The sequence below is a fragment of the Platalea leucorodia genome, assembly GCF_965183815.1.
Source record: "Platalea leucorodia genome assembly, chromosome: 21".
Lineage (NCBI taxonomy): Eukaryota > Metazoa > Chordata > Aves > Pelecaniformes > Threskiornithidae > Platalea > Platalea leucorodia.
Genome location: NC_138843.1, coordinates 4,474,931 through 4,486,813, shown reverse-complemented (window position 1 = coordinate 4,486,813; position 11,883 = coordinate 4,474,931). Strand labels below are relative to the sequence as shown.

Genomic DNA, 11,883 nt, shown 5'->3' with positions numbered 1-11,883 from the left:
TTTGGTTTACCTGGGAGCAAGGCAGAGACGTTAATTCTTCAGGGGTGTGGAAGGACATTCAACATCCCTGTGAAGGCCTCCTTGCCCTCCTCCGTTTCTCTCTGGGTGCAGGGACAAGCGTGGGGATGGAGCACAGACCAGGCAGCAGCAGTCAGGGATTTCTCTACAAAACCAAAGCCATTAACTTCTGCCCAGGCCAGCAAAATGGAAACCGGTGCTACTGCCAAACCAACCTGAAACCAGCTGGGGAGGAGCTCTTTCTTCTCTTCCCTTTCAGCCACATTTCATTTCCCTCAGCAGAGCTGTTTGTTAATGTTGAGATTAGTATTGGAAGAGAAGTAGCAAGGGGAAAATGGGTGGGCATCAGCTCCGATAGTGTTGATCCTCAGGGAGAAGAGCTAAGGTCACCACAGAGCAGAGAGATACCTGTTGCTTTGATCCAGGGCCACCTCACCTCCTCTTTCTTGTCCAAAGCGTGTCAAGTAGCCACAAAACCCCATGTCCTTGCCTTGTTCCTTTTGCACATCAAGCAGCTATCACACTGCTTCTCTGTAGAGCATGGTATCGGCATACCTGCTCTGAACATTTCGGATTAAATGCTCCCCAGTGGTGATGCTCAATGCCAACCTCTCTACCTTCCTCCTTCCAGCCTGCGCCCTTCCTCAAGGGAACCGCTGTGCAGTCAGCCCTTCTCTGAGCACGATGGGAACCACAGAAGCCACTTTGCGGATGGAGAACGTGGATGTGAAGGAGGAGTGGCAAGACGAGGACTTCCCCAGGTTTGTTCCCTGAAAAAAACCCAGGGAGAATTTTATTTCTTCCTGTAAGAAACCAGCAGGGCATGGAGCATGCGGGTCCCTCCCACCGGCCCTGGATGCAGCAGGAGTCTTAACTCCAACGGGGCAATTCTGGCCAGAGAACAGAGCTTTTGTAGCAAGGCTGCTCTGAATGCTTAGAAGATTTTGGGAGGCTTCTGGCAACCCTGTGTGAGCATACCAAGGAGAGGGTAAGGAGCTGGGTGCAGAGGACAGGCAGATCAGCATGGATGGATGGATGCATATAGGGATGGATGGATGCATGCATATAGGGATGGATGGATGCATATAGGGATGGACGGATTGACTCCTTCCCAGTCTCTGAATCAAGCAGTGTCTCCCCAAACAGAGCAACGCTGCTTTGCCAGGAATTTGCCACAGGAAGCAGAGCCATTGGGATGCAATGACAGCTGGCACTGACACGCAGAATCTGAATGGTTGCAAACCTTGTCAGAAACGATGTGTGGATGACAGAGGGTGCCAAAGTGGCAGCTTTCACCTTCACAGACACTTTATTAACTGCACAGAATGCTGAAAAAAACCCTGTAAGCTCAGTGTGCACTGAACTCCCTGCAGCCACCCAAAGGGTGCACCCACCCTCATCCCCGCCCCAGCACTGCCCCACACACGCAGCACTAAAGCCCATAGCCCAGCAGCAGCTCACTGGGGCACACACAGCATGGCCAGCCCCAAGGTTGGCCCCCCGGGCTGCTGAGGGGCTTTTCAGGGCTGTCTCGCTCTGTGCCAGCTGCAGCTGAGTTCCCCCAGGCAGCCCACAGAGCCCCTGTATTCACAGACAGTGGCGCAGTGTGCTGCGCGGGTGGGCATGCACAGCCCCTGCAACGCTAGAAAGGGTCTCCTGTTTCCCTCGGCACCGGCGGATGAGCTTAGCTCTGTTTACCACGGGTCCAGCTGCATCGCTAATCTAAGCACCTCTGTCTGCCTGCCCAGCACCTGGCTCACAGGACACGGCTTGTCCTTCCGCTGGCCCCAGAGGTGGGCTCGGCCAAGCCCTTGGGTTTCTAGGATGGATTTTTCTTTCCCGAGAGGAAAGCTGGGCAGAGCTTTGGGCTGATGGACCTCTGCCAGCCTAAGGCTCCTCCAGAGCTCTGTGCTGACAAGCTTTTAACTGAGTAGAAAGGAAAGCGAGGTATAGAGAGGAGAGCGAGGTATAGAATCATAGAATGCTTTGGGATGGAAGGGACCTTAGAGAGGAAAGCGAGGTATAGAGAGGAAAGCATTGACGCAAGGCTCCCTAGAAAACGTGGGGACAAAGCTGTGCTAGCACCTGGACACCTGTGCATTAACCCGCACCATCATGTCAGAGCAGGAGCTGCCAGGCTCCGTTTCACGCTTGCCATGCAAGCGGCAAACTTACCCCAGACACAGTCAAGGAGCATTTCTTCATCAGAGCCCTCGGACCACCTAACACCGGCATCATCGCTCCTGCCTAGCAAACGAAGCACAGGGAGAGGCAAAGGGATGTGACCCTGGCTGGGTGGCAAGGCAGTGGCAGGGACAAGGCCAGAGCCCTGTGAACAAGCTCCCCAGCCTGCTGATAGACTGCTGCAGAGGGATTAAATCAGGAATGATGCAAGTGAAATAGAGCCCAAACAGCCACTAAGCAAATGAGTGAATGCTAGCTGTGTTTAACTGGCATTAAAAATAAATAAATAATAATTTTCAAGACACTTCCCCCTAGAAGCATTAAAATAATAGGGCAGAAGCTGCTGCATGTGGGACAGTAGCTCTCTAGCAGATGATTTGCTGCAGAGCTATTTTTGCTTAGCTGTGATTAACCAATCTTGCCACAAAAAACCGATATCCTAGACAAAGATCTGGGCTGGGGAAACTGAATTCAGCTGCTCATTAAGGACACAAGGCAACATTCCCATCCCTCCCCGAGAAGCTGATTTGCAGAACAAGCTCCTGCCTTGCAGGCTGCAAAGGTGCAATGCCAAGGCAGTGAGCAAGCAGCAAGGAAAGGGTTCCCCCTCCTGCTGCTCCCTGAAGGTTTAGCCTCCTGTCGACAGTCTGTCTCGGCTGTTTGTGCAAGTGCTGTCCTGCAATGATGCTGTAGCGGTGCCGCGGGGCGGATGCAGGAGCATGCTCACTCCGTCACGCATCCATCGGATCACGGTTGGTAAAGGCTCGGGCTGGTTGGGGCCCGAGAGAAGGGGCTTGTAGAGGGAAACTGGGCAGCATGCTATCAGCAGAAAGCAAAATGGTGGCACCCGACCCTTAGAAAACCTGCTTCATTCAGAAAATTTGGCATCTGGGGCTAGCCGCGTTTGGGAAGGAAGATTTACACGGGAGACTGGGAGGCAGTGATTCGAGCATCCCTTGGGAAGGTAAGAAAGCCCTTTTCTCCACCCCTGACTTTTGAATTGCTTTTCTTAAATGAATCCTAGCATCAGAGAACAGAGTGCCTGACTGCAGCACGTACTCGGGTACAGCTGGGCCTTCCCCCCCCCCCCTTTTGATGCTGTATCACCAAGTTGTGCCAGGCGCCAGCTCACAGTCAGATAAACAACCAGCCAGGCCCCGTTTAAGACAAAAGCAAAAGGGAGGAGGAGAGGCAGGAGGGGGGCACAGGGATCTTTCTGACTGCTCAGGAATATTGTGGCAGCCCACAGGATCCGGGTGCTGCGCAAGCGAGCAAGGGGCAAGCGCCTTTGATCAGGTCTTCAACTCTCATAAATATACAACAACCAGCTAGGAGAGGATTATCCCTTAATCTAAATATTTATAGGGTTTAATTTGGCTGGTGGCTCTGGTGCCATGGCAGCACGAAGAGGAGCCTTTGTAGGGCACAGCTAGGCTGTATCCTCCTGCGGACTCGGAGGTAGCAGTCCCAATCATCTCCCTCCCTGCCGTCGCTGGACTGTAGGGCCAGCAGCTGCTGGCCACCAGCCCCACGCACAGTCCCATCCCCGTTCTTACAGCACTGCCTTCAAACCGGTGGGTTTTCCCCCACGTTTCACCCCAGGGCTCTCCCTGCACCCAGGATTTTACACCTGGAGGCATGAGCTCTCCCCCCTGTTGAGGGGAAGCTTCCAGCAAGGGGCAGGTGAAACGAGTCTGGCTCAGAAGGTCGCTTTTAAACAGACCTTTGACATCATGAACTTATCCTGGGGTTGGTGGGGTTTGGTCATGCTGCGCAAGAAGTTTCAAACCCAGCTAATGCCAGAAGACAGGCACAAGTCCCAGCTCAAATTAAGGGGAAAAGCGTTCAGAAAGGGTCCAGCTCGGGGTGGGCAGTGTGCTGCTCAGTCACCAGCTAGGGTTCCTCTCCGCAGTACTGGGGGCCAGATTCTGGCTTCGCTTACCCCAGTATGGGTCAGGAACAACTCCAGCAACTTCCAAAGGGCAACAGCCACATAATGAGATTTGGCATTAGCATCTGTACAGGAAAGCCAATTTTTAAATCAATTGATGCTTCCAGCCTCCAGCTGGAGGCATCGTGACTTATACCGAGAGGGTGTAGGAGCCAAGCACGAGAAGCTGCAAATCCTGACCTCTGCCATGGAGCCCCAGGAAGGGAGGGTGGGTCAGCCTTCGGCTCCAAAATATGGGTTGAGTGCCTGTGCCTGGATCTTAGCTCAGAATGAATCTGCTTCCAAACCTCAGCAGGGTTTGGGTATCACTGTCAGTTTTTGCCAAATGGGGGCTGAGGTGAGGATGGGGTGACAATTCTGGGATGACACCTAAGGTTTGATCCTTGCCTTGAACGTTGACTGCCTTAGAGCAAAGTGGTTGTGGCAGATTCTTTGGATCAAGTTCTGCTCTGCTGCAGCCAGGGCCTGTGGCAGAAGGCAACTGCAGATGTTGTTCCCTGGTACCCTTGATAAGGAGCCCTAGAGCTTGGCACTGCCTCTCAAACTTCTGATGAAGATAAAAATGGGGATAATATGGAGAGAGTGAGGATGTTACTAGGCTTTTCTGGGGACAGGATTTGTTCCCGTGTCCCTGGCTGGATTTTCCAGCTTCTTGGCTGAATGGCAGCATGAGAGATGTATTGGGAGGGGGGGAGGCTGGGGGTAAATGCTGGGATAGTTTGGGGGTTACTAGGGGTTGCACAGTGCTCCAGTAAGAAAGCACAGCTGCTGGGTTGCTCTTGGGCAAATCACCCGAGGGTATCCCTCAGGCTGAGCTCACAGGCAAAAGGGAAAGAGCAGCACGCACATGGGGTTGCGTGGTTTTCCATGATGTCCCCAGTTCTCTCCACTGTCTGCCATGGAGTGACTTTCTCCTAAACATCACCTGTTGTCTCCTGGTTTTTTACCTCCGTATCTTGGCTTGCCTGCAGACCTCTCCCAGAAGAGACGGGGATGGAGTCGCTGGGCAGCCCTACAGAAGACGAGACTACATCCTGTAAGTACCAGCCTGCCTTATCAGGAGTTCAAAGGAAAGCAAGCCTATGGGAACAGCAGCTTGCAGTTAGGGCGAAAGCCAGTTCCCTTGGAGTATCCACAAAAATTCCCATGCGGGAGAGGAAACCAGCAGAGATTTGAATTTCCTAATCTCACAAGAAGCTGGGGGAGGAAATAGGTATCTCAGAAGTGTGGGCACTTTTACCCAGCCATACCTGCGGGCGTCCAGTACCTCCCAGCTATGATCCACCACCCTTAGCTTCCAAGACCGTAGCCTGAAACACGCATAATGAAAGCACCATGTCTTGCACTAAGGATACAGGATGAGGGCAACCTGTCCGTTATTTTCCTTTTAACTCCAGCTCCCCCAAATACATTAAACTTTAATGGGGCGCATCGTAAGCGGAAGACACTTGTTGCACCTGAAATCAACATTTCCCTGGACCAGAGCGAAGGCTCCATTCTCTCCGATGACTTCCTGGACACACCAGATGACCTGGACATTAATGTGGACGATATTGAAACTCCTGATGAGACAGATTCCCTCGAATTCCTGGGGAATGGGAACGAACTGGAATGGGAAGGTAAAAGGCCGGTTTGGGGTGAATGTCTGCAGGGGTTGGGACTTTTTTTAGCCTCATTTTAACCACTTTTGACACCACTCACCATCAGCAGCTGAGGACCAACTTCCTCAGCAGTGAAGCACAGCACACACAACCAAGCCCCATCTTGCACACAACATCTGCCCCAGCAGGACCCCAGTTATAGCCCAGGAGTCTCAGCACTTCCATCTGAGGATAGCGTGGGCAGAAGTAGTTCAGGGACTTGCAAACACCAGCCTAGCCATAATTCAGGACAAGGCGTAAGGCTGCGGACACGCAGGCCCTTCCAGCTGCAGCTGGGCCGCCACCCCAGGCTGGAAGGTCCTGCCTGCTAGGCTCTGCCAGTAGAGCTGTCACGCAAACATTCAAACATCTTGAATAACATGGTCTTTGCTAACCTGGCTGATTTTGACTGAATCGAGCTAAGAAGGTCTCATGCAAGCAGCTCTGCTGGCAGATCAGAAGACAACCGGCACAGGCGGTGCCCTCTTCAGCCCCTATAGATGGATCTGAGGGAAGATCCAGCAACAAGTCCAGTACCCGACCTGTGACTGCAGGTACTATAAGCAGCATGAGATGTTAAGCTTATTTCTATTACAATTCAGCAATGAAGTAAGATTATCAAGAACCACAAACTTACACATATCAAAGCTGCAGATGAAACAGATGATCCTCAGTCTGGGGTTGTTACTGTCTCTTAGTGCACACCCAAGCTCTCGCAGAGCCTCTTTGTGCATGATAGTAAAGGCAGAAATGTTTGTCCCTTTTCCAGATGACACTCCGGTAGCCACAGCCAAGAACATGCCTGGGGACAGCGCAGACCTGTTTGGGGATGGTGGGACAGAAGATGGGAGTGCTACTAATGGACGGCTCTGGAGGACTGTCATCATCGGAGAGCAGGAGCACCGCATCGACCTCCAGATGATCAAACCCTACATGAGAGTGGTGACACACGGAGGTGAGGGAGAGGGCGACCTAATCCTGGCTTGGTGGATTTCTTTCAGTCCATCTTTGTCAAGCTGGAGTGGATGCCATGACTGATTGGTTTGACTGATTGTCTTTAGGGAAAAATTGCTATTTGTTTTGTACCGCTATGTGGCACATATGCACAAACGCACTGAGCTCATGCTAAAAACATATCACCACTGTAGCAATGTTTGACTAACAAAAATAGGGATAAAGCTGGCTCTGAGCAAGACTGAATATACCCCGCCCCTCAGCCCTGGGTGTGGGCAGCATTGCCAGTGGTGAAGGGACTGCAGGTGCTTAACCCCTCTGTAGCCACAGCTAAAGGCCCATACACACAGTTAGTGACCAGTGCTGAAAGCTGAGCAAAGCCAAGCAACGACCCAGGACAAAGCTCTCGGCTCTGTGCTTTGACACACACAAATTCCTTCCCTGAACCCCACCTGCATGTGATAGCCAAGACCAGAATCGGAGGCAAATCTAATTGTGAAAGAGGTCCGCGAGAGGGACAAACACTTACCTAGAGCTGACCAGAGGCACAAAAACCAACCCAGGCCCAAATTTGGCAATTCATCTTCACCGCTGTTTTTCCTTCAACTCTTGCGTCTCCCCCTGGAAAGAGTCACTGATGCTGCCTGTGTCTGTCTTTCCCAGGATACTATGGAGAAGGTCTCAATGCCATCATTGTCTTCGCTGCCTGCTATCTCCCAGACAGTAACCTGGCTGATTACCACTACATCATGGAGAATCTCTTCCTGTAAGTGACTGGTCAAAGCCTAGGAGGGAGAGGAGGGCAAGGAAGGTAACTCGGGCTCTGGGGAAACAGTTTCCATGTATTCATTGCATCAGGAACCTCAGCTAGAAATAGGTTGAATCCAGGCCAAATGTACCCAGTGTGCAGCTGCAGACTGGAGTGAGCATCACTGGGTGAGACACTGTCCACAGCATTTGCATCCAAGTCCAGTAAGTCAAAGCATTCAAGCATTCAGTGTTAATGATGCTAGTGATGGACTCACAACCAGGCTAGAGCATCCGTATACAACGCTGAACAGCTGGTAGATGCTACTGCTAGGCAGAAGAATGGCGCAGGGATGTCCCTCAGTGTACGCACTATGCTAACACGTACCAGCAATCCCTGAGGAATACCTCTAGGCATCCTGCAGAGGCACCAGGAGAATCTGAAACCTATTCCAAGGTCTACAAAGAAAGGGTCTCGAGGCCTTTTGGGATGACACACAGGCACTTAAAGAAACCTCAGGGGACCTTTTTTGAGTCTCATGTCCCCATTGCTTTTGATCACCATCCAACAGATACGTGATCAGTAGTTTGGAGCTGCTGGTGGCTGAGGACTATATGATCGTGTACCTAAACGGAGCAACGCCCCGGAGGAGGATGCCAGGCCTTGGCTGGCTGAAGAAATGCTATCAGATGATAGACAGAAGGTGAGAATCCTCTTGGTTTTTCCTCTTGATTCTTCCCGGTCCTCTTCCCACATCTCTTCCATTACACTTCCTCACAGCTTTCCCAGCCACCCCTCCTTCCTCGCTCCCCGCATTCTGTAATGCCTTCCTCTGTCACAGCTTTCTCACTTACTCCAGGCTCTCTTCATCACCTCTTCTCCCTCCTTCCCTCACAAGCACCTTCACAAAGACCAGGCTACCACAGCATCCAAGCAAAACAATACTCTTGCAGCATGCCAGGTCTGAGCTTAAATAGGGTTCCTAAAGCCATGGGCAGGGCTTTTTCCTGGAGACACCCAGCTGAGGCTGGTGAGCATCATCACACTTATTAGTGCCCTGACACATTACAGGTGAATTTAAGAAAAGGTAGTTTAAATCTGACTTTCTGTCCTATGGCTTTTCCGCAGGCTGCGTAAAAACCTCAAAGCATTGATAATCGTGCATCCTTCATGGTTCATCCGGACAGTGCTGGCTATATCCAGACCCTTCATCAGGTAAATGCAACGTGTTCCCAAACTGGGCTGGTTTTGGAGTGGAAGTTTAATCTCATGAATCAGACCTTAAGCTCACCCTAACTAGTAGCAACCAAGGTGAGACTGTTCATCATTTGTCCTACATCTCTCTGATACTTCCAAGGACAACTCTAGAGGTGGTTTTAGGAGACACTGTGGTGGTTTGGATCCAGGTCAAAGCTTGTCCCACTGGGTAGCGCATAACGATTTACTGGGAGGCGCAGGAATGGTGGTCCTTTTTCCCTCCTACAGATATTGAGAGGTGGGGGTCAAAGGAAAGCGAGGTACAGTAACGCGGCATCTCACCACAATTTTTAGGCATCAGCATATTAGCACTGGGAGGAGATGGGTACACTCAAACTGCAGAGCATACAGAGATGCAGAACTCCCCATTTCCACCAGGAAAATTCTGACTTCCTATGGAGAGAACACCAAAGCAAGACCTCAAGCACACACTCTTTCTCTCTCTCTGCCAGTGTGAAGTTCATCAATAAGATCCAGTATGTTCACAGCCTGGAGGAACTGGAGCAACTTATCCCAATGGAGCACGTACAGATTCCAGACTGCGTCTTACAGTGAGTATCAGAGGGACCCTGGGGCACACATAGCTCTGAGGAGGTGCAGGACAAAAATCCTCTGTAGCAGGATATTGTGCTGAGTCAAAACCCACGTACGGGGAAACACAGAGCCTGGGGCAAACCTTTTCTTACTCGTATACTGGTGCCAAGCACTGTGCTAGTTTGCAGTTTCTGTCACCTTCAGAGCAAACATTGCATTTTACTAAGAGTGAAGAGTCCTGACTGGGTAACATTTAAAGAATGTTTCCTGTTTGTTGCAGATTTGAGGAAGAGAGGATCAAGGCTAGAAAAGAAAGGTAAAATTAACTTCGGGGGGGGGGGGGGATGGAGGGGGGGTTCATTTTCTTGGGATGTTGTTGCTCTCTCTCATCATTATTTATGTTATAACCAGTCAATTCTCTGTTCCTCCTACCCTGATATCCCACACAGCCTACACTTACTTTCTACTGATTTTCTCAAAATAAGCAAAAGCTACAGGAGGGAAGAGAAGCTTGATTAAAAGGTTATTTATCCATAGAACCGTTCCTCTTAACCCCACGAGTGCACACACCCTGAACATGCAACGTATGTGCTAGCAAAGATCATCAGAAATGACTCTGTGTATAAAACCAACACGTTTTCCCCATATGACCATGCAAACCGACCTTAAAGTGAGAGCTAGCGCTTGTTTTAAAAGCCACTTCGTTCTGCTAGAGTGGCATAAAGAGGGCTATTATTTTACAGTTTGTTTTGTTTCATTTTCTAGACCTGATTTAGGTTAGAAGCGCTGGCCATAAACAGCGATAACAGTCGGCTGGGCTAAAAGCAAAAGGCAATCACGGACAGAGGAAATACCAGCTGGGTCAGCACAAGAGCGATGCGCTATAATAACACCTCCTCGTGCAGGGAACTGAATGGGAGATGCCCGTTCGGGAGGATTCAGTTCATTAGCTGCTGAAAAGCCAGTTGTCCGGCCCAAGTTAGTCAGCTGCCTCCCTCTAGGGCCAACACAGGCATCCTGAGAGCATTCGGATTATCAAGGCGGTGTCTCACAGGGACAAGGAGCTAATGGTCATTCTGATCAGACCTGTAACCTCTGTCCGAGGTCCAGCTATCTCCTTAGAAAGGCCTTAGATACTCTACTCTTTCACACTGCTCACCACTAGATGATAGATTTCAAATGTGATTTGCATTTGCAGGGCAGAAGAGAAACAAGACATGGCTGAGAAGGAAAGGTAACTACTCTTTTTTTATTTATCCTTCACTCACAAAATAGCTTAAAGAGTCTTTGGGGAGGAGAATGGCCCTATTGCTTGGTAGCACCCCCTGGGGAACCACTCTCAAATGTTTGGACCCACCAGGACGTTTCTCAAGTGGCTGGGAACTGATAAAGCCCCTCCTCGCCCTAACAGCTCCCCGTGCCATCGCTTTTGTGCTGCTATTGACCTTCACCTATGCGAATGGATTCCTGATGCTGCTTTTTACCTCTGTAAAGCTAGCAAACCCATTTGGTCATGGACCAGAGCCAGAGGCACCGGGGAACGTTCTCCTGACATTCAGTTGTAGCATTTGCATGATGGTGCAATGCAGAGGGCCAAGTACTGCTGTCAGGCACATCTTGGGTGTGCATAAAAGCAAGATAGGAGGCTGTAACATTAGATGGGACGGAAAATTCTAGGGAGGTTTGGAAGACAGTGTCAAAATCCTATGCTAGGTTAATTTGGCCTGGTTTTGGCTCTGCTTCAGAGTGATATAGCCTCTCTTTTTTTTTTATTCTATCTAACTAGCTCCTGCGGGGGAAGAGTGCATATTTCTGCTATTCTTTTCCCAGAGAAAAAGGAGCTTTGATTGAAATTGCCAAGGTCTATTGGATGAGTCTGAATTGTTCCAAGAAACAAATGGGACCTCAGGGCCAAAAGAGAGGGCGGTTAGTTTGTGCTGGAGATTCACTTATTGTTTTGCTGGTTCTCTTCCAAGCAGGCCTGTGCCCCCAGCAGAGGATCAAGAAACCAGGTTTGATTTGTACCTCACTCTCTCATTCGTCTCTCTGTGATCGATTTCATTGTGTTTGTAATCCACTAACAGGAAAGGCAAGACTGGGTTAGACCCAGGACCTCTTTAGCCCGCTGCCGCTCACCTAGCTCCAAAGAGGCATCAGCCACTTTGCAGCAGCGGGGTACGAAACCGGGAAGCTGTTGACACCTTCACCCCGCTGCACTGTGGCTGCAGTCGCAACCGCTGCAGCTCGTCCCAAAGCACGGATCGGTCACAACTGCAGCTGCTATGGAGTCACTTGAGAAAAGCTGCCCCTCGATAAATTACCTGGCATTTGCCACTTGGTGAAGGTGTGCACACGGGACGGTAACTGCAGAGCTGCCTTTATCCTTTTTCATGGTCCTGTACACTCAGGAGAAGTCCTTAGAGAAGAAGAAAGCCCATTAAAGCTATGAATGACATTATCTTTGGCCCCGGTACACTTTTGCAGAGGATTACACCCAAACATACTCATATTTTTTGACATAGTGGGAATAATAAAATTTATACTACAATTTGCTTTCTAAAAATAACTCTGTCTTTCTGTTCCTTCTCAGTATGTCA

The 11,883-nt window shown here is 50.3% G+C and overlaps 1 protein-coding gene across 1 annotated transcript; it reads left to right on the top strand.

The window, feature by feature from the left end:
- Nucleotides 1-702: 702 nt before the first annotated feature.
- On the top strand, nt 703-10,851 carry ATCAY (ATCAY kinesin light chain interacting caytaxin; the record flags this gene model as incomplete). Its single annotated transcript, XM_082331516.1, has 11 exons — nt 703-779; nt 5,125-5,189; nt 5,551-5,772; nt 6,563-6,748; nt 7,411-7,513; nt 8,067-8,198; nt 8,624-8,710; nt 9,205-9,303; nt 9,567-9,602; nt 10,485-10,520; nt 10,698-10,851. The coding sequence occupies 11 exons, from the start codon at nt 703-705 to the stop codon at nt 10,849-10,851; spliced, it is 1,197 nt and encodes a 398-aa protein (XP_082187642.1).
- Between the last annotated feature and the right edge of the window lie 1,032 nt (nt 10,852-11,883).